Source organism: Sceloporus occidentalis, unplaced genomic scaffold (genome assembly GCF_023333645.1).
Source record: "Sceloporus occidentalis isolate IW3139 unplaced genomic scaffold, rSceOcc1.0.p SCAF_3, whole genome shotgun sequence".
Lineage (NCBI taxonomy): Eukaryota > Metazoa > Chordata > Lepidosauria > Squamata > Phrynosomatidae > Sceloporus > Sceloporus occidentalis.
In genome coordinates this window covers 156,230,963-156,255,734 of record NW_028316983.1, presented here as the reverse complement: position 1 = coordinate 156,255,734, position 24,772 = coordinate 156,230,963, and the positions used below count along the sequence as shown (strand labels likewise).

Genomic DNA, 24,772 nt, shown 5'->3' with positions numbered 1-24,772 from the left:
AAGATTGAATAGGCAAGTACTTTAGCATATATAAGATGTGTGTTTGCATGTACACTGACAACTGAGAAGAATATAAGCATCATTTTTATTTTATTTTTTGCAAAACTGAGTAGGGTATCTGTGTAGACTGATCTGTTAAATGATTATTTTGAGGATCAAGCTGAAAGTCTACAATGAAACAGATCAGGCTAACTTTTTGAGTTAGACCTCAGAGATTATTGCATGTCATTTTTCGCCCGATCTGAGCATTGTGTGGGAATGGGCTTGAACAGGTGAAAATGAGTGTTATCACACACAAAAATGCCACCAATGCCACCAGGTGACTTTCACCCGTCCCCCAGCTGCACTTAGCCAGTCGATTTTGAAGGATAGAAAGCTTCCGTCCTTCAAAATCGGCAGGCCTAGCATGACTGGGGGATGGGTGATAGTCACGCAGTGGCATCAGCGGTGTTTCTTGTGAATGACAAAACCCATTTTCACCCATTCAGACCTGTTGTAGCCTATGCCCAGATCGGTTGAAAACTGACATACGATAATCTCCTTGGAGCCCCTTAACACTACAGTTATAGCACCATGGTTCCACTTTAACCATAACTCTATTTTATGAAATCCTAGATTTTAGGGAGGGATATTTCAGTGTATCAGCCAGAGAGCTCTAGTGATTCATCAAACTATAAACCCCAGGATTCCACAGGATATAGACACGGCAGTTAAAGTGGAATTGTACTACAATAACTGTGTAGTGTGAAAGAACCTTTGTTGACTCATGTCATGATGACACACACACACACGCACGCACGCACGCACACACAATATTTATAATATTAAATGTGATTGTACTCCTCAAAGCAAAAGATAAATCAACATTGTGCATGTGGCTTATAACATGGGTTGTAGGTTCCTAGATGTTTTTTTGTTTAGCCCAGGTTGTAAAGCTGACAGCTAAAATCAGTTGAGCATTATGATAAATGTCTGTTGAATCAATAGAGCTAAGCCATTGTAAAGACAAAAGTAATGTACCATCAGTATGGAGTGGACATGGGCAATATTTTATTATATATAGACAGGAATGGATGAGAAAAATCACACAATTTGTACAGTCAGACCTTGGAATCCACAGGGATCCTTTCCGGACCCCTCCCTCGATGCCAGGCACTCAAGTCCCATTGTCCCTAATGGCAACATGACATGAGCATGCCCATTAGCATGGCTGTGTGCACCCACTGCCATTGGGGACAATAGGACTTGCAATCCACAGATACTTAAAACCACTGATGGCAAGCCAACAGATAATGAGGCACCACTGTATTGCTGCATAGAATTTGATATGGGAATAGGAATGGAAAGGATATTTTAAAAATAATCAGAAAACAGTTCAAAAATGTGTTTCTTGAGTGTTAGGAAACCCTGATGAGGAGAATCCTCAATTGATGAGAATCTTTGTAATTCAGGACTTATTCACTGCTTCTGCACTGCAGAAATAATGCAGCTACGGAATTCTTGGATTTGGAGTTTGGTGAGATATTTAGCCTTCTCTATCAGAAAATGATGCTGCCAGAGCAAACTACAAATCCCAGAATTCCATAGCACTGAGACATGGACCTTAAAGTGGTGTCAAACTTAATTACTTCTGTCATGCGGATGCAGTGGATGCATGGGAAAAACTGTACATTCTGCAAAGGAAACGACATGATCTGTACAGAAAATATTTCTGCACACAAAATTATATTTCTGGACAGAAATATCTTGCAGTGACAAGAAAATTAGTAAAATCACTTGTTATTTTCTTTGAGAATAAATGTCATGAAGAATTACGTCCCTATGTGGCAAATGGCAAGGCTAAATCATTGGGGGGGGGGGGGGCACATGCTAACTGATGCTACTAGCCTGCATGCCAGGGCAATGCTGTTAGGAGTGGCAGGAAACTCATGCCCACCATGGTGAGAACTGATGCTGTGGGCACTCAAAGCTACTCTGATGTGTGATGGGCTGGAGCCATGAAGTAGCACCCAGGTTCCCTTATGGAGTCTGCCCAGTTGGTGTGTGTGTGTGTAAACCCATCATATTTACCCCTGTTATAGTTCTATTCTGACATAATGCTGCTGGCATCTGCAAATACACAATTGTAACGGAAATAGAGAACACATTCAAATGAGTTAACAATATTATTATGAGGGAAGGCAAAATCTCCTCCTCACCCACAGCTTTGAAAGCATCATTTTTTTGGCAGAAAACCACTAACAGGATTCCCCAACCAGCCTGGCCAGTGGTTGGGGGATTGTGAGAGTTGTAGGCTCCCAAAATTGCTTTCCCAATCATAAATGTAGGTAAAATTGCTTTCTTGCCCACTTGACTGGATGGCTGACAGCAATATATTGAGCAATAAAACTAGAGAGGGGAACTTGGGCAGGGAAGTCAGTAGTGGTAATAACTAACCTTGATCATTCATCATTGAAAGCCATTAAGTGTCAATTAGAGACAAATGGTTTACACTGATTTTACTAAAACACGTATACTCACATGTTCAGAAACAAATAATACAATGACTGGCAGGGCTGCCATGCCTTTGGTTTTAATCTCAGGATAATGTTTAAAGCGGGCAACTAAAATACTGTAGAGGTTTGATATGCTGCCTCCTGAAAGACAAAGTATTTATGTTTAATTGAACAGAATGGTTATGTTGTTCAGATATGGATAGGCTTCAATGTAGCATCCACTAGATCTCTATGCTCCACCAAGCTAAGCCTGACACAAAAGACATACAACAAACTGAATAGAGGGCACATTTTCTGTACAAAAATCCACCCACAGCTTTCTTCTTAACAGAAGTAGGGTCAAGGGAGAAATAATTTTGTTGCCACTTTTGTTTAAAACAGTGAGTGCCAAATCCCTATCATCAACCAGAGCTGAACACGTTGATCCAGATCCCCCTTTGATCTATCTGTCATCTGAGGATGGACCAAACCATCTGAGCTGTTCACTGTGCATGAAAACCTATGGGCAAAACTAGAATGTGCAGATATCTTTATGCTGGAGTCTGCCAACATGTCCACTGACTTCCAGCGTACAGAATAATGATGTAGCTGCATATTTTTACAGGCTGTTATGTTATGGCATGGATCATGTTATTGCACTGACCCATGAATGAAATGAAATACGTTTCCATTCATGAATGACTTCTAAACAAAGTTTGGGAAATTAACATGGGTAAACAAGAACTTCTAGAATCCCCTTGGTAGTGGCTGAGGGATTCTTGGAGATAACAGAACATAATTAGAAGATAAAAAGACAAAAGCTGGCTACCCCACAGTCAAAAAACCATTCTACCACATAATTTAAGCACCCATAGCCTGCCTAAATAAAAAGGTATTTGCCTACTGGAGGAAAAAGAACCAGAGTTGGTTGAACCCAACCTTCCACAGAAGGGAGTTTCACAGCCTAGGTGCAAGCACTGAGAAGGCTGTGTCCTCTCCTGTTTCATCACCAAGTGTTCCTGCAATGGTAGTGGGCCTCTTAAAGAACTTTAAATTTGAGCAGGCTGGAAAAGGGAGATAAGGATAGGTTATTGAAAAGGAGATGGGATGGAAAAATTTTCTTCCATAAATTTTCTTGAGCTAATTTGTCTTCAGATATTAAACCAGTGTCTCTTTTTGAAGTTTTGATTTGGCAAACCAGATTGATACACCTCTACATCATCTTTATTTCCCTCCCAGGTATGTGGAGTATATTTTTATTGCACTTTTGTAGCAATACCTACTAATTTATAGATAGACTACCTTCTCATTTATGGTCAGATTTAAAATGTCAACAAACTACATGTTCCTTCCATGGTATGAATAAAGCACAAATTTACTTACCAGGAGAAAATATGCCATCTGCTTCACTTTCTGTCCATCCAATAATTTCATGCATTTTCTTAAGTAGGATCTCCTCCATTACAATAAACACTGGAGCTATTTCATAAGTAAACCTAATAGATGTTTTAAAATAACCAGCATGCCACAATCAGAAAATAAAAACACAAGCAATTCAGCCATAGTATTTGTCAAAGGAAAAAGAAAGCAATACCAATTTTCATTTCAGTAAAAAAAAAAAAGAACCAAAAGGGGGTCTTTGTAATATAGCCACACTCCAGGTGGCAACAAACCACTAGAGGTGCACTTGCCCCGCTGCTGCAGCAGGAGAAGGAAGACCCACCAGGATCTTTGGGCCTTTAACTGGGTGCTGCTGAAGATTCTGTTAGTGGGGGGAAAGGGAGTGTTTTGCTTTGTTACCATTATGTTTTCAATTCAGTGCTTGGATTTAATATGATAACTTATTTAACTTACTTTTTTAATTAATGGTTAATTGTATTTTGGTGATATCAGTGATTGGTTTTTAGCTGTATTTTGTTTTGTTTTGTGTCCTGTACTGGGAGAAAGATTGGCTGTATTGGTAAACAGACAGACAGACATATCCCTCTGAACACTCAAAAGTAAGACAGGAGCCTTCTCTTCAACCCTGGAAGATGTTCATTATAAAAGTCCTATTGGTTTTTCATAACATGCAGCATTGAAAGAGAGCCAGTGTGATCTAGAGGGTGTGAGTGCTAGACTAGGACACTGGAAAACCAGACTTGGAATCCTTTGTGAAGTCGAAGAAGGCTTTCATGGCTGACATCCACAGTTTTTTGTGGGTTTTTAGGGCTATGAGGCTGTGTCCTAGAAGAGTTTATTCCTGATGTTTCACCAGCAGCTGTGGCTGGCATCTTCAGAGAATCTGTGAGGAAATACCTAAGTAAAACTGTATAAACACTAAGGTTGGAAAGACTATTCAAATATATTTGGAAACTAGTTGGGAAATCCTGACAAGGAGAACCATGAACTGTTGTGAATCTTCAGTTTGTGACTTATTCTATGCAAAATTTGTGCATGGTGTTTTGTGTAGAAAAGGTTGGTTTTTTCCCTGACGGTGAACCAGTATTTTTATGTGAAGAAAATTTCAAAAATTAGTCATTGCTTTCTTCAAGAATGAAATTTGCAAAGAACTACATCCCTATTGTACACACATGTACATCCAAATCCATGTACAATTTCATTGTTCATCTCTCTGTAAAGCTCTGAGAGATTCAGATAAGACTTGATTTTAAGATGATCTAAAATTATACTGAGAATGAAAATCTCAGTGGGAAGTTCTTTTGTCATCAGTATTAAAGTGTGCCAAGAAATGCAGTCTGCCTAACAACTCAAAAGTGACCAATAAGATGGGGAAACAGTATGCTGATGTCTAATACCTAGTGAAAAACTCTACACTGCTTTTGGCAGAAGACCAATTACTGAAGTTTTTCCTGAGCAGTTGGTAAACAAAGATGGCCATGCAAAGCAGTTTTCAGTAAATGTGTAATAGATTCAAGACTAGAGGCTAAAGAACCGAGTTTGTGCTTTCCTTTGATCAAAATCCCCTTTTGATCATACTTCACCTTGCCTCTGTGTTTTTGTGCTTTCATCTTCTCCTACTATCATAGAATCGTAGAGTTGGAAGGGACCTTACCTTCATCTGGGTCATTTATGAAACGTTTGAACATCATAGGGCCTGGGAGAGAATCCCCAAGACAACTCCCCAGGAGGATACTATGGCATTAACTAGCATTACAGCTTGGAAGCTGAAACGGAAGTAGATCCACCAACTGCGGAGTTGTCCAATTCACTCTTTACCATCATGTCATAAGGGCTGTCAAGGGAAATCTTGTCAAGCATTTTGCTGAAATTAAGGGGCTTATAGCACAAGGAAAGAAAGCAAAAGTTCAACCGGATAGTAGCACCTTTCTACGTACAGTGGAGCCTCGGGTTACGAAATTAATTCGTTCCGCGGCCGCTTTCGTAACCCGAACGGCTTTCGCAAGCCGAATCCCCATAGCCGCTAATGGGGAAAAGCCGCGATTTGGTGTAAAATCGCGCCGAAAAGCACCAAAAGTTTTTTCGGGACCCGAAAAAACTTTCATAACCCGGATCAATAATTTCCTATGGGTTTTTTTCGGGTCCCGAAAAATTCGTAACCCGGGTATTTCGTATCCCGAGGTTCCACTGTACCTTACTGCACGATGGTTGTAAAAGTAAGTCTTTTGTTTTAGGAAAAAAATACTTGCTTTTGTTACTGTCTCCTGTGGGAAGAGAACTCTAGAACTATGATGTTATGCAGTAAAGCACTTAGAAAAGCATTACAATCAGAATAAACTTTCACATTCTTTCCTTATGCAGTAATAGCTCATAAGATGAGCTAGCACTATAACATTAGTTGGTCTAGCTAGACTTTCTCCCTGGTTATGGTTGAAAAGAATACAGTGTTGAGAATTTTGTAGTTTTGGCTTATAGTTTACAGATCCTGAAACGTTGGGGGCAATTATTCTGTTCAGAAATATCTCTTTTTTGTGTTGAACATTTTGTTAAAAAAATATCTTTCATGCAGAAAAAAAATATATATCACTTTTTCCAGAGGGCTGGGGGTGGATTTTTTTGGTGTGCAAATTGCTCCCCCCCACACACAAAAATGCCTCCCCACAAACATGCACAAAAACCAGGTGCAATCTTGTTCCCCAAAACATGTGGATATCTTGAAACGGTTTTTTGAGTGCAAATATATGGGGTTTTTAACACAAAAATCATTATTTTTTTCACCAAAATACTTTCTCTATTTTAGAATAATTTCCCCAAACACTTCATGATGTAGAAATGCAGGTAAGTACGATGTGCATGTCAGGGATGATGGGAGTTGTAGCTCTTCACCTCTGGCTTGAACTCACCACCTTGTTATGCACCAGCGCTGACCAGTTTTGGCCAGTGGTTAAAGCTTTGCTCTAAAGCAGCAGAGTTACAGAGAATAGGCTGAAGACCCTGACAAACTCTCCAAGCCTTCTCACTCTTGCTTCCACAGAAGTCTTCCCACTTCTTCAGGATCCAGCTGGCTCTTGTATCTTCACTCAAGACACCAGACAACTCAGTAGTCTTATATAAAAGATCTACTTTATTCTACTATATACAGCTCCAAAACTATCCAATACTCCTCACCTATCCACTACTACCCACAAAATACATTGGGAATCATTGCAATTATTATAGCCCTTGGAAAACACCACCCACTCTTGTCAGTATCCACCCAGTGGGCGTGTACATCCACTCTCATTGGTTCTCTTGTTTCAACCCACAATTAATGATTTCATCATTTCACCTTGTCCACTTAACAATTCTCAGGTGTGTTCAATTATCCACTTTGCATTTCTGTCCTTGGCATTTAGGACTTGCTAATTCCATTACCTTTTACACCTGTGTGGCTTCTAATTGCTTTTGCTGAGTCATCCTGACTCTCACATACATGTTTTATTTCAGTCACTTTATATCCCATGCTGCTTTTCCTTAACAGTGCAAATATGTGTTGTTTCTTGCAGCAGGAAGAAAATTCTGGAATGTTTTTGACTTCGTATACAAGAGTGAAATGGTCAAATATTTACATTACACCCCTCAGCTCGAGGGCAGTTAACAACAACAACATGGTTTGCAAACCCATATTAATTCCTAGTAATCAATGGATTATTTTTTTGGATGCTTAAAGAATGAACCATTCAATAACCTTGAAAAATATTTGTCTTTTTACATCACCTGTGCAAGTCCCTTTGGAGTCCCAACTCATTGGAAAATTCCCTGTGCACCCTTACAGATATTCTATTTTGCCTTCTTATATCTCTATAATTTCAATTTTCAGGAACTGCTATCCTTCATGGACTCTATTTTCCCCTTCAGGATTTCTAGTGATGAGTTCCCACCCGCTTTCCTCTAACCTTTCTGAAACTTTTTCAAAATCTAACATTAGTGTCTACAGGGTAAAACAGACCGCACCAAAGGGGCGCCTTTAAGCCGCCCCATCCGAAGGTGGATTGGGGCCACAGGATTGTGGGTATTGCTCATTCCCAGTCTCCTCTTATTACTTACCTGTAAATTACTGGTTCATGGTCTTGCCTCCACCTGTATCCTTTGTAGACCTGGGGAAAACTACTTTTTTGGACTACTACTCCCAGAATCCTACAGTAGCATGGGGATGTTAGGGGAACTGTAGGTTTGCCCAAAAAACCTTTTGATGGGTTTTGATGAGCCACCCATTTTTTGTTCCCAAGGTAACTTGAAGCAACCAAATTGCGCGGGCTCCCTCTGCACCAAAATAGCCCACTAAAAGAACACCTGCTGCCATCAGTGCGCCATTGGCGCACTGTGGTGCATCAATGATGCAAGCACAGCACCCGGACATGTGGATGCTGCACTGCGCTTGCATCATCATGGCAGCCCCTGTGTGGATGGGAGGCTGCCATGGTGATGCCGCCGCTGCGCACTAGAGCTCAGGAGTGTGAGGTCCCAAACCCTAGAATCGGCACCAGGATGGCGCTTCCTGCCCATTTGTACCGGGCCGTAGGGAAAATAATCAAATGTACCAGGTAAAGTGTTATGGGATTTTTGTTTGTTTGTTTGTTTTGCTAGCTCCTTCCCCAAACTGCACTGAGTGCAGTTGGGGCAAGTGTGAATGCCACAAAAATAACCTGGTTTCACAACAGGTTATTTTCATAGTGTGAATGTTCTTTCCCAAGAAAGCTACAAGTTTGCATTTTGTCCTACAGATTTAGTTCCTGTTGTCCTTGGGCAGGAATGTGGCACATACCCTACAGGTCACTGGAGCAACTCTTTCAATCTCTACGGTAATGTCTATGCTATTTCCAATCTCATTTCCAAGTAACAGAGAAGTTTGCGACAGAACCAAACTGGTTGGATTAGTCACTGTTGTGGACTGGGTCTCCATGCATAATCCACCATCTTTTACGGCAGCTTCATGCTCAGATTAAATGGGCCATTTAGCTGAAGGAAAGCAGTTTAGAAATTGTGGGGTAGGGGGATCAAAAAACAGTGTGAACCCAAAAAAAGGTCAGGGAGAAAAAAGCAGTTGGGGCAGCAACTACAGTGTTGTAACCAAATACTAGGAATAATATCAATAACTAATGATAAATGTAAAATGTATTGGACATTGTCAAATAAAATTAATAGTACAGTCGACCCTTCTTATACACTGATTTTTTATACACGGATTTAAGCATACACGGTTTGAAAATGTTCCAAAAAAGTATAAATTTACCTTGATGTTCCATTTTTTATTAGGGACACCATTTTGGTATGTCATTATACTTAATGGGACTTGAGCATACACGGATTTTGTTATACACGGTGGATCTTGGAACCAAACCCCAGCGTATAACAAGGATCCACTGTATACCACATCCCTCCCAATGTAGACTACTAGGAATTCAAAAAGCATCTGTCGCCACCACATGTATGTTGTTGTTGTTGCTGCTGCTGCTGTTGCTGTGTCTTCAAGCTATTTCCAACATATTGAGACCATAAAATCATGGGAAATTATTGGCAGAATTTGTTCAGAGGTGATTCATTCTTGCCTTCTTCTGAGGCTGTGAGCGTGTGACTTGACCAAGGTCACCCAGTGGGTTTCCATGGCTGAGAAGGGATTCGAACCCTGGTCTCCAAAGTCCTAGTCCAACACTCAAATCACTAAACCACACTAGCTCTCAAGTGTATGCTATTAATAGAAAAATATCATGGTGCTCCCTAGAACTCAGGAAGAGATCCACTAGTAATCAGAAAATATGGGAAGGATTCTTTTAGCAGTTCTTGCTGCTCCTGTTGAACTGTTGGCATCTGTAACTGTCTAATTCACACTTTAGCTTTGAAGTTAGCTTGAACTTCAAAAGCAATATACTGTGCAACTGTAGACGAGGGGCTGTTTGAGAAAAAGAAATCCTTCTGGACATGCTGAATTAATTGCATGGGTCTTTGAATCTTGGGCTCTGCCTAGAAAACTCTCAGGACCTATTCCAGAATGTCTAATCAAAATGCTGTATTTCCTAGTGATTTGTTCTGATGAGTTAATGACACTACTTGAAGCCATATCTAAGCCTGAAAGCAAACCTTTGAATTGTAATTCAGGGATTCTGGAAGTTGTACTCTGGAAAATTAACTTTTCCTAATATTGCCTGAAAGACCTTTCTTTGTTTCAAAGGTTATACAAAGACTGTTTGGGAGAGGACCTTGCCAGTGGCTGTACTCTTTCTGTAGAACATCTCTAAATGTGTCCAAGAAGTCCCAATATTATTATAGGTGCATAGCTAAGGTTTTTCTATCTAACAATTTTAAAGGTTGCACAATAGCTCAGCCTTAAAGCTTTATGGTCCTGATGTCCCTCACTCACTGTCTCCCTCTCTGTATAATCCTACTACCATGCTTATTGCTTGCATTGGCCCTCTGTTCATTTTTCATTTTTCTCTTTGTAGGAGTTACGTTTTGTTTGTGCTGTTTATCATGTATTACACATTGGGTTCTTTATTGAAGTTTTATGGGTTTTATCCTGAGCCATGCTGGAGATTTTAAATTACACAAGTGGGATACAAGTAATTAGTTTGGGCGAGCAAATGAATCAATAAAAATGCACAAACAGATGAATAAACACATCCAGCATTTAAGCTGCTTGCAACAATTTTAATATCAGTTCTAATCACTGACCAGTTTATAAAAAGGCTGCATTCACACTGCAGAAATAGTCCAGTTTGACACCACTTTAACTGCCATGGCTCAATGCTATGGACTCCTGGGAACAGTAGTTTGCTGTGGTACCAGAGCTCTCTGACAGAGGAGGCTAAATGTCTCACAACACTACAGTTTCCAGAATTCCATAGGATTGAACTGTTGGTAGTTAAAAGTTGAGTCAAACTGGAATATTTTTGCAGTGCAGAAGCAACCAAAGTAACAGCGTAACAGGATATTATTATTATTATTATTATTATTATTATTATTATTGCCATCACTCAAGCCTGGCCATATCTCCATTATTCTGGAAATTATAACCAGCACTGAACTAGCAGAAAGGTTACAAGAGGTGGCATTGGTGGGTTACAAACCGCCACTTGGGACGTCCTCAGGACGTCCCAGTTTAAAAAAGGGGTGTCTCTTCCAGACGCCCCTACTCCTGTTACGGACTCTGTCCATAACAAATGGCGGCGGCCGTTCCACACAGCCTCCACCATCTTGACGTGACGGATGCTGTGCGTCCGCACGTCGCGCGGTGCTAATGACGTCGCTAGTGTGCCATTGGCGCCTCGCGGCATCATTAGCGCACCGCCAGAAGAAGCTCCATTTTGGAGCTTCTTTTTTGCTCCGTAAGGGAGCTGCGCGGTTTGGCTGCAGCGGCTCCCTCACAGAGCAAACAGTTGTGGCGGCAGACCACCGCAAAGCAGCGGTTTGTAACCCTCCATTATTCCACTAGCACTTGAGCAACTAATAGTGGGACAGTGAACAAAAAGCACTTGACAAAAAGCAGAACTTACAAAATGGCTTGTGAAATAGCTTGTTCAATAGCTTGTGCAAAGTAGTGGATGCAATGCTCAAGAATGAAGGTGAAATTTCTATGAGTGGTGGAATCTATGGCCACATACAGACTGCCAAAATAAAGCTGCTTCGGGTCACTTTGGAGATATGCTGTTTAAATGATGCATGTGTTCTAAGAGTTCGGAAGCTGCACCAAAGCTGTGCTCCAATACTTAGGACTGGATCGTGGTTTTGGCACAGCTTCCAGACTCTTAGGACGCATGCTTCATTTAAACAGCTTACCTCCAAAGTGAACCGAAGCAGCTTTATTTTGGCCTGTCTGTATGGGGCCTAGGTTTTAGTGGAATGGCACCATTGGATGCAATTGTATATACTTTCAATGTGAGTAGTAGATACATTTCATACATAAATGGACTCAACGTTTGATCACAAAGGAGAAGGAAGAAGGGGGGGAAGAAGGAGGAGAAGGAAAAGAAGGTGGATGAGGAAGAAGGACAAGCAGCAGCAGTAGCACCAGCAATAGCAACAGCAATAGAAGCCACAACCAGGTTCATCAGGGAGAAATATGTTAACACAGCCTGCTTCACACTGTGCTAGTTTTCTGCTATCAGGGTCATGTAGATTTTTAGATATTTTTGTTATCTACACCAGTGGCTGGGAAAGTGCATCCATGACCAAATGCAAGCCAAGAACATTTGAATTCCACTCCTGGGCTGCAAACATTTTGGGGAAATGTTTTTTCATTAAAAATTCTCACCTGAGGAATGGGGAGCAATTTTCCCATTTTGGATCCCTTTCCAACATTTTACGACCAGAAGAAGCTCCCCCCCAAAATATAATCTGTGGGTTACGTCTTGTTGAAAAAAGCCCTCTCTGCAATGTAAAATGTCCCATAGAGGACTTAAAAAGTATGGAAAGTACCCTCATACCTACCAGAGCAGGTGTACCAGAGGGTACAGCCCTCCATGTTTCCCTCCTTGGGGACCCATGGACCTAATGCAGCCTACTAACTCTCAACATTTGCCCAGCCCTGACCTATAGTCTGAGCCTCAATATTTTTGTTGACTTGCTAGCTTTATTGTAATTTCTAAATGCATGGTTTTATACTGTGAAGTGGTTTTAGATTTTTGTAAGAGCCACTCCACATGGTACATGGGCAATAGTGGGGTGAAATGCAGTATATAAACATAAAGGTAGATGTGGGAGGCCTATTCTTTTAATAATGAGAGGTTGAGGAGTTCCCCTGTGACAGAGAAGTGGATATCTGAAACCTTTAAAGAAATCTGACAATCAGTTTGACCCAATGTAACTCTCCTTCCATGTTCCCTATTTTAAATGTTGTGTGTTTCATTTTTCTTTGCATTTGCAGAAGGGAAGTAAAGCAAATAGGAAGACAATGACTTAGAGATCCTACATCAGTGCCACATAGTGTAAATAACCACCAGCCGAGTAATACTGTACTTTTATTATAAAATATCTGTGATATATAGCAACACAGTGCAACAAATGCAAAGTGGAAGCCAACATGTATAGCTGTTATCATGCATTGCAATCCACCTTTGCATACTACAATATGAATGTCAAAGTAGAACTGCATGCACAATGGCCCTGTATGCAGAACACTATTTCCACCACCAGTTGGATGCAACAGTAGGATATTATTCACAAAATAAAACACATCAAGCATGCCTAGCACATCTGCACATGTCACTAACAGGATGTCTTTCCTACAGCAACTGGGTCCAAAATATATAACTGTGATTGCTTTTATAGCCATATCATATAGAACTTGGTTGAAATTAAAGCATATGTTTTTCAAACATAAACATTCCTAAATTGCTGTGTTGAACCCAAGTTTCCTTCTTATTTTAAGAATATTTTGATATGTGCTTTTTAAATTCAAAGATTCTGCACAAGAAAGAGAAATCCATTGAATGAAACACTGCCTTCAGTACTGAACAACAGTAGCATCCTACTGTGATTCTTTTAAATATTGTGTTTTTCATATAGTATTGCAGTCTAAATGTAGTCAAAAAGCTATCTTGGTTCCAAACACATTACTAAATATGTGAGTCCTCATAGGAAAATTGATTAAATCTGTTGGTATTTTCCACAAGAACTTGGCATGAACATTAATTCTGTTCTAGAATCATTGACAGCTAGTGGCTGCCATGTCAGTGAGGTGGTATATTTGCTCTAGGGTTTAATATCAACTTTAAAAGAGCTATACAAGATACTGTACCTTTTCCAGAGATAAGTTCCAGCACCTTCAGCTTGAACTAAGACTCAGATGGGATTTTCTGCCTGACCTACAAGGAAGCCACCAGCTATCGGGTTTTGAAACTGTCCAGACCATCCTTTGCAAAATGCCAGTCTGCCAGAATAAAAAAAAGTCTTTCCAAACCAGCTTTAGCCATAGAACACTAAAATTACAGTACGTACATGTTTGTATTTGCTGTAGCTGTCAGCCATTCTCCAGCCAGACCAATAATATCAAGGCCACTTGAGAGTTGGTTGAAATAACGTGGATGACCTTAAAAACACAAGAAAGTTAAAATAGATCAAAGTTTTGTGAGGAATATTAGAAATGTATCACATTTCAACACAATGAAATGGTGTAAAAATAGTGGTAAAGTATTCATTAGCTGTTAGGGCAGGATTCAAATGTAGCCTGCAGGCCACCACGGTGGCTTCCATGTCAATGTGACAGCAAATTGATGTCAGGATTTAGCCACGTTTTAAAACAGGTATCCAAAGTGCTGAATCTATTTTGAGGACAGTCTTCAATATCCTGTGGAGCAATTTTATAGCTCAGTCTAAAACAAAGAATGACATCGAAGCTACCAGCTACCTCTGGATAAAGCAGCAGTAGTGGGAGAAGCTAGCGAGCATGTCTTTATACTGGGGACAGAAAAGACATGCGTGTAAAAGTATCTTTCCAAAATAAAGGTAACTAGAGAAGTAAAATATAAAAAATGTAGCTATAGTAGCCATTGATGGCCTTATCCTTCATGTCTTGTGGTGGATGAGAATGTCATGGTTTGAATATTTTAAGATGAACTTTGTAGAATTCACAACTTTATCCATAAATTAGAGAGAAACAACTTGTGCTCAAATCTAGCTTCTGCTCCTAACTAAAACAGACTCATGCAATCAAGTGTTGAAATCTACCAATGAGCCTATACACAATGGAATTTTTATAGATACATTTTTCCACCCACCTATTCATATACTGCATTTTCCCCAGAACCTGGTCTCAAGGCAGCTCACAAAATTAAAACAGATTGATTTTAACACACACACATACACACAGAGGATTATTTTAAAAATGTAACTAAAAGTGACTTGAAATACATCAAAAAAAGTTTAAAAACAAAAAACAAAAAATTACACTAATAAATCCCCTTTTCAGCTACTGAAAGCTTATTGGTAGAAAGAAATAATCAGGGGACTAATCTAGCCTTCCTAGGCAGAGAGTTCCTGAACCTGGGGACAGCCACTGGCAATGCCTTCTGTGAGATTCCCCCCAGATAGACCTGCAAAGGTGGTGGGAGTAAGGGCGCATCTGCACTGTAGAAATAATGCAGTTTGACACCACTTTAACTGTCATGGCTATATCCTACAGAATCCTAAGATTTGTAGTTTTGCAGGACACTGGCATTGATCCATTTCAAACGGGCTTCAGGACAGGGTATGGGGTGGAGACTGCCATGGTCGCTCTAACTGATGACCTTTGTCTAGGCATTGACAGAGGGAGTGTGACCCTATTGGTGCTGCTAGACCTTTCAGCAGCATTCGATACAATAGATTGCGACAGTCAAGAGCACCTGTTATCAGCTTCAGCTGATACACCAGTTGCACCCTCTCCTGGAACGGAGTGACCTCGAAACCATAGTACATGCACTGGTAACCTCAAGGCTTGATTTTTGCAATCCGCTTTACATGGGGTGTGCCTAGTCCGGAAACTCCAGTTGGTACAGAATATGGCAGCCAGGTTGGTCACAGGAACACCATATAACACCAATACTGAAGTCACTCCACTAGCTGCCTATCAGTTTCCGGACACAGTACAAGGTGTTGGTTATCACCTTTAAAGCCCTACATGGCTTGGGCCCAACCTATCTAAGGGATCACCTGCTTCCGTACAATCCGCCCCATACACTCAGGTCCTCTTGGAGGAATTTACTACAGCCCTTAAAGACCAGATTGACAGCGACCTCCCAGAGGACATTCTCTGCAGCCGCTCCCAATTTATGGAATGGCCTGCCTGATGAGATCCATCAAATTACCAATCTAGAGAGCTTTTAAACAGCCATTAAGACGGATCTCTTCCAGCAGGCCTTCCCGGAATAAAATACTCAGCTACAAATAAGTCCTCCCATCTATCGAACTCTGCCCATGGTTTTTATTTGGATTATTCAGATTTTAGCATGTTAGTTTTAATCTTATAATGTTTAATCTTGTTTTAAGGGGGGGTACTGTGTATATATGAATGTATTTTAGTCTGTGGTATGCTGCTGTGATTGCTTGGCAAAAAGCGGGATAAAAATAAAAAAATTATTTTTATTTATTTTTATTAAAAAACCTTGTAAAACTACAAATCCCAGGATTCCATAGGATGGAGCTACAGCCTGTAAGGTGATGTCAAACTGCATTATTTCTACAGTGTTGATGCGCTCCTATAGAAGGACCCCTGCTGAAGATATTTTGATCTTCCACATGGCCTGGACCCAAGTGAGTTATGACTTTACATTGTAACCAGTTTCTTCAGTGTCTGGAAATAAAGAGAGGTAGCCAGTGGAATTGTTGTGACAAATCCTATAACCATCTTAGGTCAAAAGTCTAGCTGTAGTTCTTTGAGCCTACTTTTTAAAGCACTTTTCAGAGGTAGATCTTTGGCCCCACTGATGTTTTTAACCTCTTTTCAAAAGCAGTTCTGTGTAGAGTATGTTACTATTGTCCTAATGGGATGTAACTATGATCTTTCTCTCCCTTCTAGCACAGTTCACACAATAGTTTGTTTATTTGAGTCTTTAGTCTGTTTTTTTTAAAAAAAATCAAATGTGGGAAAAACTCAAACTGATGGTTTTATCTATTTTGAAAGGGAGATTTGAGTTATTAGCTCTTAAAAGTTTAGATCCGAATCCCTGTGTTTTCAACCATAATAATGTTTAATTTCAATAGATACCTTTTTCTCCCTAACAGACTTTCCATCTTTACATATACATGACAGGCAGGTAAAATAAGAGTCTTCAATGTGGAAAGAATATAAATTCCTTTTGGATTTGTCATGTGGAGATTGCTAAAAATATCTTATTAAAAATGAACTGAACAAAGTCCACAAATTTCATCACATTCACAATGGGGGGGGGGGGGGGGAATTGAGATTTAAAACACTGGTGAAAGTGATAGATTTGCCTATCCCTATTTGTTACCTGTTTTAACTCCATATTTCAGGGTATCTCTACAGTCAACAAGAATTTGTTCCAAAGGTTGCGGCTGATCAGAGAGTTCCACACTGAAGCCTTCCAGCCCTTCCAGAAGCTGATGTGGGTGATGGAAATCCAGCACTTTACTCTTTCTATCATAGGTCTTCTTGATGTAAGTCAAGAGAATATCCACCACTTCATGAAGGAACTGTCCTGTAAATTCCTCACCATTCCGTGAAGGCAGCAGGTCTGGTGGGGAAAAATAATCAAGCAAGCTTTACATTTAATCAATTTGGCATTCAGGGGAAGTCATGGAGGGAAGTGTTTTCACAAAGGGCTGTCATGTTGCAGGGAGATTCCGCTTGATCTTCAAATCTAGAACTACAGTCCACTAATTTTTCTCCTGGACAATTCATTCATTCATTCATTCATTCATTCATTCATTCATTCATTTTATAGACTTGCAAGGTACATCTGAAAATACAGATTGTTACAGGTGCACCATACAACAGAGAGACAGACATGTCACAGTACAGACCAAAGTAGACAAAGCTGTCCTGGGATCCCCCCATTACCCCTGGAATCCCCCCTCTGTCATGATGCCAAGTTGCTATTTGCATGTATGTCCTGCTACCACTGATGATACACATCACACACTCTTAAGTCAGAAAAAAAGATCCCAGATATCAATCACATGGCTGGATACCTCATTCTGACCTCAAAGCAAGTGACTGTGGCAGTCGTGGTGCCAGGCAGCACAGCCGGATGCCTTGTAAACAGCTGCCCAGCATCACAACAGAGAGCTCCAGATCTTCCCAAATGGTGAAGTTTTTACAACCATTTTAAGGGGTCATTCAGTAGGTTCAGCACTGAACTGTCCAGACATCGTCCTGACAATTCACATGAGAACCAGGGATTGGGCTCTGCATCATCAGAGCTACTTGCCTTGGGAAGGTTTTATTTGGCCCATGCAGACAGGGCCCAAGTCATGGCTGTTAAGCATAAAAGGAAAACTTCCACACTGAATTCTGACATCCTTTTTAAAAAAAAGTATATGGTTGAATGCATTATTATTACTTTTATTAACATTATATGTAACCTGACTATCCCCCACAAAACTGGGACTTAGATTGGCTTAAAAATTAAAATACTGTAAATGTAATATAGTTAAAACCTGAGAGCCAGCATGTTGTAGTGGTTTGATAATTGGACTGTGACTCAGGAGACCAAGGTTTGAATCCCTACTCAGCCATGAAAACTCAGTGGGTGACCTTGGACAAGTCACACTCTTTCAGCCTCAGAGGAAGGCAAAGGCAATCCCCCTCTGAACAAATCTTGCCAAGAAAACCCTCTGATAGGGAATGACTTGAAGGCACACAACAACTAGTTAAAACCTACAAAAGATCAACATTAAAATAGAATTAAACTATTAAAAACACTAAAAAATAAAATGCTCTATTTAATAATAAAAAGCAATTGAAGGGGAAGAATAAATAAAACAGTACAGCTCTCTCTTAAAAGCTATTTAAAAGTTTTGGTAATCAAAATCCTATTGAGATGAAGAAATCTTTGCCCACTAATGGAAGGACAGTAAGGAGACAGCTGCTCTGATCTCCCTAGGAAGTTCCAGAACCTACGGCCGACCACCAAGAAGGCAAAATGCTACATATTACAGTGATGAGAAAAAATCTGAGAACACCTTACAACTATCATATATTTCCAACCCAAATGTTACTAGACCTGACTCTGACCCCTGACAAGAGGAGGCGATTATATACTGGTGGCACTCAAACTTTTTGAAGCCAAATCAGTTGCACTGCTGCTTTATGGATCCCAAATGGGACCCCTCCCCAATTCTGCACCATTAGAATTTGTGCAATCCAAATTTATAAGATCAGCATTCCAAGCCCCAAAATGTGTCTTTAATGCAAGTCTGAGAGTGGAGTCAGACTTTATGAAAATGGAGGCCAGAGTGTGGGTGACAATACTCAGTTACTGGCTCAGATTGTCCTTCTTCCCCACTGGTCTTGCTGTACTAACCCTAACAGATGATTTCCAGTCCATGTAGAAACAGATGGCAATGATTAAAATTTCATCACTAGGATTTTTTCCAGATCTTCTGCTCATCATGGGATATCATAAGGCTAAAGCAACCATCAAAGAACAGGTGGTAGATACAGAGTGACAACTAGATCTAGCTAGTGCCCCAAATTTTATTGCTAGTGACTCCAACAGATATTTGGCAGCACCTATGGCATACTTAGCAAACTCGAATCACCTAAACACTGGAGAGCCTTTACTTTGGCACAGTATCATGCCCTTCCCCCAGTTGTCCTTAAAGGCCGATATAAGAAGATCACCTTCTCAGACAATGTCCATGTGACTCTGATCAAATAAAGACAACAGAGCATATACTACTCCACTGTTCATACCACAGGGACATCTACCTTAGCCTTATTTCACCTTTATTGTATAAATACCAAGGACACATTAGTCAATTTTATACTACTCTGTTGCTTTCAGATACCAACCGCAATACAACATACAATTTTGTCAGATTTTGTGCAGCTGCAGTTAAAATTTGCCAGGCAATGGCCTCCACAGTTCACTTTGAAAGCAAGCAGTGTGCCCCATAGGCTTTGTTAAAACAAAAAGAGTTTGTGGATGGGGATCAGAACCTGTCTTCTTTAAGTCCAAAACACACTGAAGAAATAATCCAGTTTGAGACCACTTTAATTGCTCTGGCTCAGTGCTAGGAAGTTCTAGGATCTGTAGTTTTGTGAGACATTTAGCCTTCTCTGTCAGAGAGCTCTGGTGCCACAATAAGCTACACTTCCCAGGATCCCCTACCACTGACCTAGGGCAGTTAAAGTGGTCTCAAACTGATTGTTTCTGCAGTGTGTTTTGAATTTCAGTGGCACATGGAGGGTGAAGTGCAGTCACCTGCAGAATTGCCCTCTAAATGATGTTTCTAGCACTGGTGTACAGGCCTTGTATATAACATAAAACTGGTGGTATAACATAAAACATGAGATTACTTTGTCACTCTTAACAAGCAGTGAAATTAAAATTAAATAAATCAACATGCCACTCAAAAGCCTTTAGTCATTCCCTTAAGGGCGTTAATGCACTTAAAGGTGCATTAAATCTCATTGATGTTAGTGAGACTTTCTGCTGAATAAGTCTCTCCCACAAACACATGCCCTTTGTCTATCACACAGAGAGTACTATAGAGACCTAGATAATATGAAGCAATATGTTAGAGTAACATATGAACCTTACCTGACTCATAAATGTTAGAAAAATTTGTTACAAAGCTCTCAATGGTAGAATCTTTCCCCCTCTCCTCACATTCTCCTTGGAAACTGGAAAGATGCTTTTGTCTCAGCTGGTGAGGTTTGGTATGGAGCTGTTTATCTGCAAAAGTAGCATGAACTTAATAATGTTTACAAGTACACACCCGATAAACAAATATGTTAAACTAGCCATACTGGTTCGCATCTGTAATCAGCTTGGCTATGCCACACTATTTTTGCATGTTCTTTGTTCCCTTGCAAATTTAATAACATGAGTGGGACCTGCACCAAAATGTTACAATGTATAGCCAACCATTTAGGAGATTTTCACACGTGCATTTTCCCCCCAATCCGGTCATGGGATGGGATCAGGCTGCAACAGGGGAAAGCAGGTGTTACCACACACTAAAATGATGCTGCCAGCCAACCACCACCCGGCCCCAAGCCGTGCTTATCCCACCAATTTTGGTAGTATGGAAGCTTTCAGTGTCTCAAAATCGGCTGGCTTGGGGATGGGTGGTGGTCAGCCAGCACCGCACCAGCAATTCCGTGTGTGATAACACCCATTTCCCTCATTCCAGCCTGATCCCGTCCCATGCTGGGGTCGGGCAGAAATGGCTGTGTGATAAGCTCCTTAGTGGAATCCTTCTCTTCCCAGACTGGGAAAGGAAATTTTGTAATGCTGTTCAGGCATCTTTGGCAGTGCACCTACACATTAAAAGTAATGGTGTTTGACACCACTTTAACTGCCATGGATCCATCCTACAGAATCCTGGGATTTGTACTTTGGTAAGGCACCAGCATTCTTTGGCAGAGAATGCTAAAGATTTTGTAAAACTACAATCCTAGGATTCTGTAGGATGAGACCATGGCAAATAAAGTGGTGTCAAACTCCATTATTTCTACAGTGTAGATGCACCGTATGTGAAAAGAAAAGGGAGGTTTTCTTATAGGTACAGGACAGGTGAGAATTAATCAAAGTCTGCAGTTTTCTTCAAATTTTGCATTTAAAAAGTGGCCAGTTTTTCCCAATTCAGACATTCCTGACCATTGTGTTGACAGCTAGTAAGAGGTTGTGCTAGGGAGTCTTCTTGACAAAACCACTTTACTCTTATGCAGTTCTAATATGTGGTGCTATCATCCCTTCCTTTTCAAGTCTTTATAAGGCTCGAATCAACTTTAGGTAAAATTATTTTCTTGGCAGGCATGGCTTTTAAAAAAGAAAAGAAAATACATTTTAATGTAGGAACATGTGTTCTTCTGTGCATCTAGCACGTTTCATGGGTATGTAAAAACTGTTCCACTCTTTTCCTGATAGTTCCATTTCTCTTGAAACCTTGAGATTCTCAGCCACTTGGGATTGCTTTTAGTGGGAATTATGGTAAGCTAACTGAACACCATTTCTTGCAATTGGTGTTACGTTCTCTGATAATATGACAATACCTGCAGTTCTCAGTCACAGCCACACATGACAATGTATAGAAGTGCCCTTCTTAATAATTATATTGCCTAGCCGATGACCACATTGGGAATTAGACTCATTGCTTTTGTTGAGGCAAGAGAAATTGCTAAGGGAATGTTTTTCAGCTCTTTAACCAGTGATATCATAACTGGTGAAACCCTATGGACTTACTAAAGCAGACAAGTAGGAAAACAGTAAAAAGAGACAGCTGTTTTTATGATAGTTTAATATGGTTGTTTACTGCCATTAGGACTGGGGTTGTCCACATCTATTAAGTCCATACTCCTTTCTTACTTCCATGCCTGGTTGATACCCATTTCCACTGTTTTGTTTAATAAGGCAATGAAATCCATTCATTTCCTTCCTTGAATTCCTTTCACTGACTGCGTCAGTAGTATTTTGTGTTCATTTGACATGCAAATTGCATCTGCCCCCTGGACTGGCCAGGGACTGCAAAACCAGGACTAGCTGATTTAATCTTGGACTGAAAACTGATTTCTTACACATGTCCACATGTCCTACTTAATATTTGCATGAGAAGAATACTTTGGACAGTGAGATCTCTAAATAGTATCTAACAGGTATCCAATATTTTTGGATACCAAGATACCTAACCAGTTTTACACAGTAGCATTTGTGTGGCTTGCGTGGCAACATTCATGCTGCATAAAGAATCCAGGTTGACACCACTTTAACTGTTATAGCTCATTGCTATGGAATCCTGGGAATTATAGTTTGTTGTGGCACCAGAGCTCTCTGAACAAGAAGGCATTGAACATGGCAGGTAAAATGTGGATGCAACCTATGTCTGTGGGACAGTGAATCTACTCTGGGGTTTGGTCTCAGCCGTAAAAGAGCTGTCAGGGGTACTGAATTCTAACCCTCCCAAATGGTTCAACATCTTGGATTTAGCCTTTAAAAATCAGCCAAAGCTCTGGAATGAATTCATTGCTTGACTGACACAGAAGTCATCAGATGAAAAGGGCTTTATGTTGCTTTTATAAACATCTTGTTTGTTCTTCTGTACGGAGAAAGTTTGTCCATCTTTGGGAAGACTTTTGGCTAATTTTGTTAGGGATCTTGATGAAGGCATTAAGAGTAAACAGTTACAAAAAGTGGAATGTTTGTAAAAGACAAAATGAATACAAATATTTAAATTGCCTCATGACAGCTACACAAAACAGCACATTCTTGCATTGAGGGGGGGAAAGGAGTTTCTCCTTTCTCACATGGCTTTAGGGCATTCAAGTAAAAGAATGATTCCATTGCCCACCCTATCACCTGTTCCCTGCTCTTGCTTTTCCTTTTGTCCTGTGTGTTTTGAAAATATCAAGGTGAATCCCAGTAAATCAGCTTTAGTTTTCTAAATTCTATGGAAAGCACTGCTGAACAGCATAATATGGAGAAGTTCTCTTGCCATTCTGTGGTGTTTGTTCTCTCATTTCATTTTCATGTAGAACAATACCTGAGATGTAGTTTTCACTAAAATACAAAACAAAACAAGAACAAAGACCTTTCCAGCCCCACCTTAGGTGTTTGGCATCCAAGCAGAATATTTTCCATAGTCCTCCTCTTCTCTCCTGCTGTAAATAACCTTGCAGTTTGCCAGGTCTAGCAAAATCATCCTTACCTCACCTCATCTGTGTTCAATCCATTGTTTTGTTTCATGCCCTGCCTCTTTGATCCTTTCTGTCCTATTCATTTAGGGCAGCCACACCCTAGTCAGGGCCCTAGTCAGAGTGCCAGTGTAGAATGATGCTCTGAATGTTGGACTAGGACTCTGGGAAACCAGGATTTGAATCCCTACTCAGCCATAGAAACCTACTGGGCAACATTGGGCAAATCACACTCTCTCAGAGGAAGGCAATGGAATCCTCCCCCCCCCCCAAAAAAAAAAACTTGCCAAAAATACCCCACAATAGGTTCACCATAAGTCATGGTTCACAGAATCCCCTTGGCATATTCATCCCAAGTTTCATATCAGATTGCAAGACTTTTCTTTACTCTTCTATGGCCCCATACAGACTGCCAAAATAAAGCTGCTTCAGGTCACTTTGGAGGTATGCCGTTTAAATGATGCATGTGTCCTAAGAGTCTGGAAGCTGTGCCAAAGCTGCGCTCCAGTTCTTAGGACTGGATCATGGCTTTGGCGTGGCTTCTGGGCTCTTAGAATGCATGCATCGTTTAAACAGCATACCTCCAAAATGACCCAAAGCAGCTTTATTTTGCCCTGTCTGTATGGGGCCAAAGTATCTTTCTATGTATGTGTGTATATGTGCCTTCAAATTTCCAGTTGACTTTATGGCCACCCATGAATGTCATTGTTTTCTTGGGCAATAGTAACAGCATTTCCATTTTCATGCCACTTAACAGTGAACTCAGCACTCTGTAAGCAGTTTACAGTGTATTAGCCAATTCCCTCCCACAAGCTGAGTAGTCATTCTACTGACCAACAAAAGGATGGAAGGCTGAGTCAACCTTGGAGCCCGAACTCACAACATTGTGGCTGCAATACTGCCATTTAACCACTGAGCCACCAGGGCTCTTTAAGGTTGTATGCACAACATATCTTTCACTGTTGAGAGGTGAACAACATGCCATGTTCAATGAGGAGCATGCAGCTATAATTTACTTTCAGATTAGTGTATGGGGATATATCTTTATCGGACACACTGGACACAAGTGTGTGCGTGTGTGTGCACATGCGCATGTGTGCGCTTGTGTTGTCAAGTCACTTGTTGACTTACAGCAACCTCATGAATCTCATAGTATTTTCTTAGGCAAGGAATAGTCAGAGGTGGTTTTGCCAGTTCCTTCCTCTAAAATCGAACCTACAGCAGCTGGTATGCATTGGTGAGCTCCCATCCAAGTACTAACCAGGGCTGATCCTGTTTAGCCTCCAAGATCAGATAAGAGGTGGTGCCTTTAGGGCATTTAGGCCCTATCCCTCTATAGACCTTACTCCTTGTGATTAACAGTTTTATTTCAAACTATGCAGACAGTTGATATTTTTTAATGGATGTCACTTGTTCATCAACATGTAAACTAATTTTCAGAAATATTGATCCCAATATTACTAGACCCCACTTCTGAAATCCATTTGTTGAACAGAGTTCTGATCCTGCAGGGTACCTAAACGTGTACATTTTTATTCCAATGATATCACTTTTATGGTATCCC

The 24,772-nt window shown here is 40.5% G+C and overlaps 1 protein-coding gene across 1 annotated transcript in view; it reads right to left on the bottom strand.

Annotated features, from left to right (window-relative positions):
• LOC149316966 (glutamate decarboxylase 1-like) overlaps nt 1-24,772 on the bottom strand; it is a 50,160-nt gene that overhangs the window by 17,843 nt on the left and 7,545 nt on the right. The window contains exons 2-6 of the mRNA XM_089516593.1: nt 20,117-20,251; nt 16,841-17,083; nt 13,848-13,938; nt 3,858-3,970; nt 2,521-2,636 (exon numbers count right to left, since the gene is read on the bottom strand). Coding sequence (XP_089372719.1) covers nt 2,521-2,636; nt 3,858-3,970; nt 13,848-13,938; nt 16,841-17,083; nt 20,117-20,251 — 698 coding nt within the window. The remainder of the gene's footprint in view (nt 1-2,520; nt 2,637-3,857; nt 3,971-13,847; nt 13,939-16,840; nt 17,084-20,116; nt 20,252-24,772) is intronic.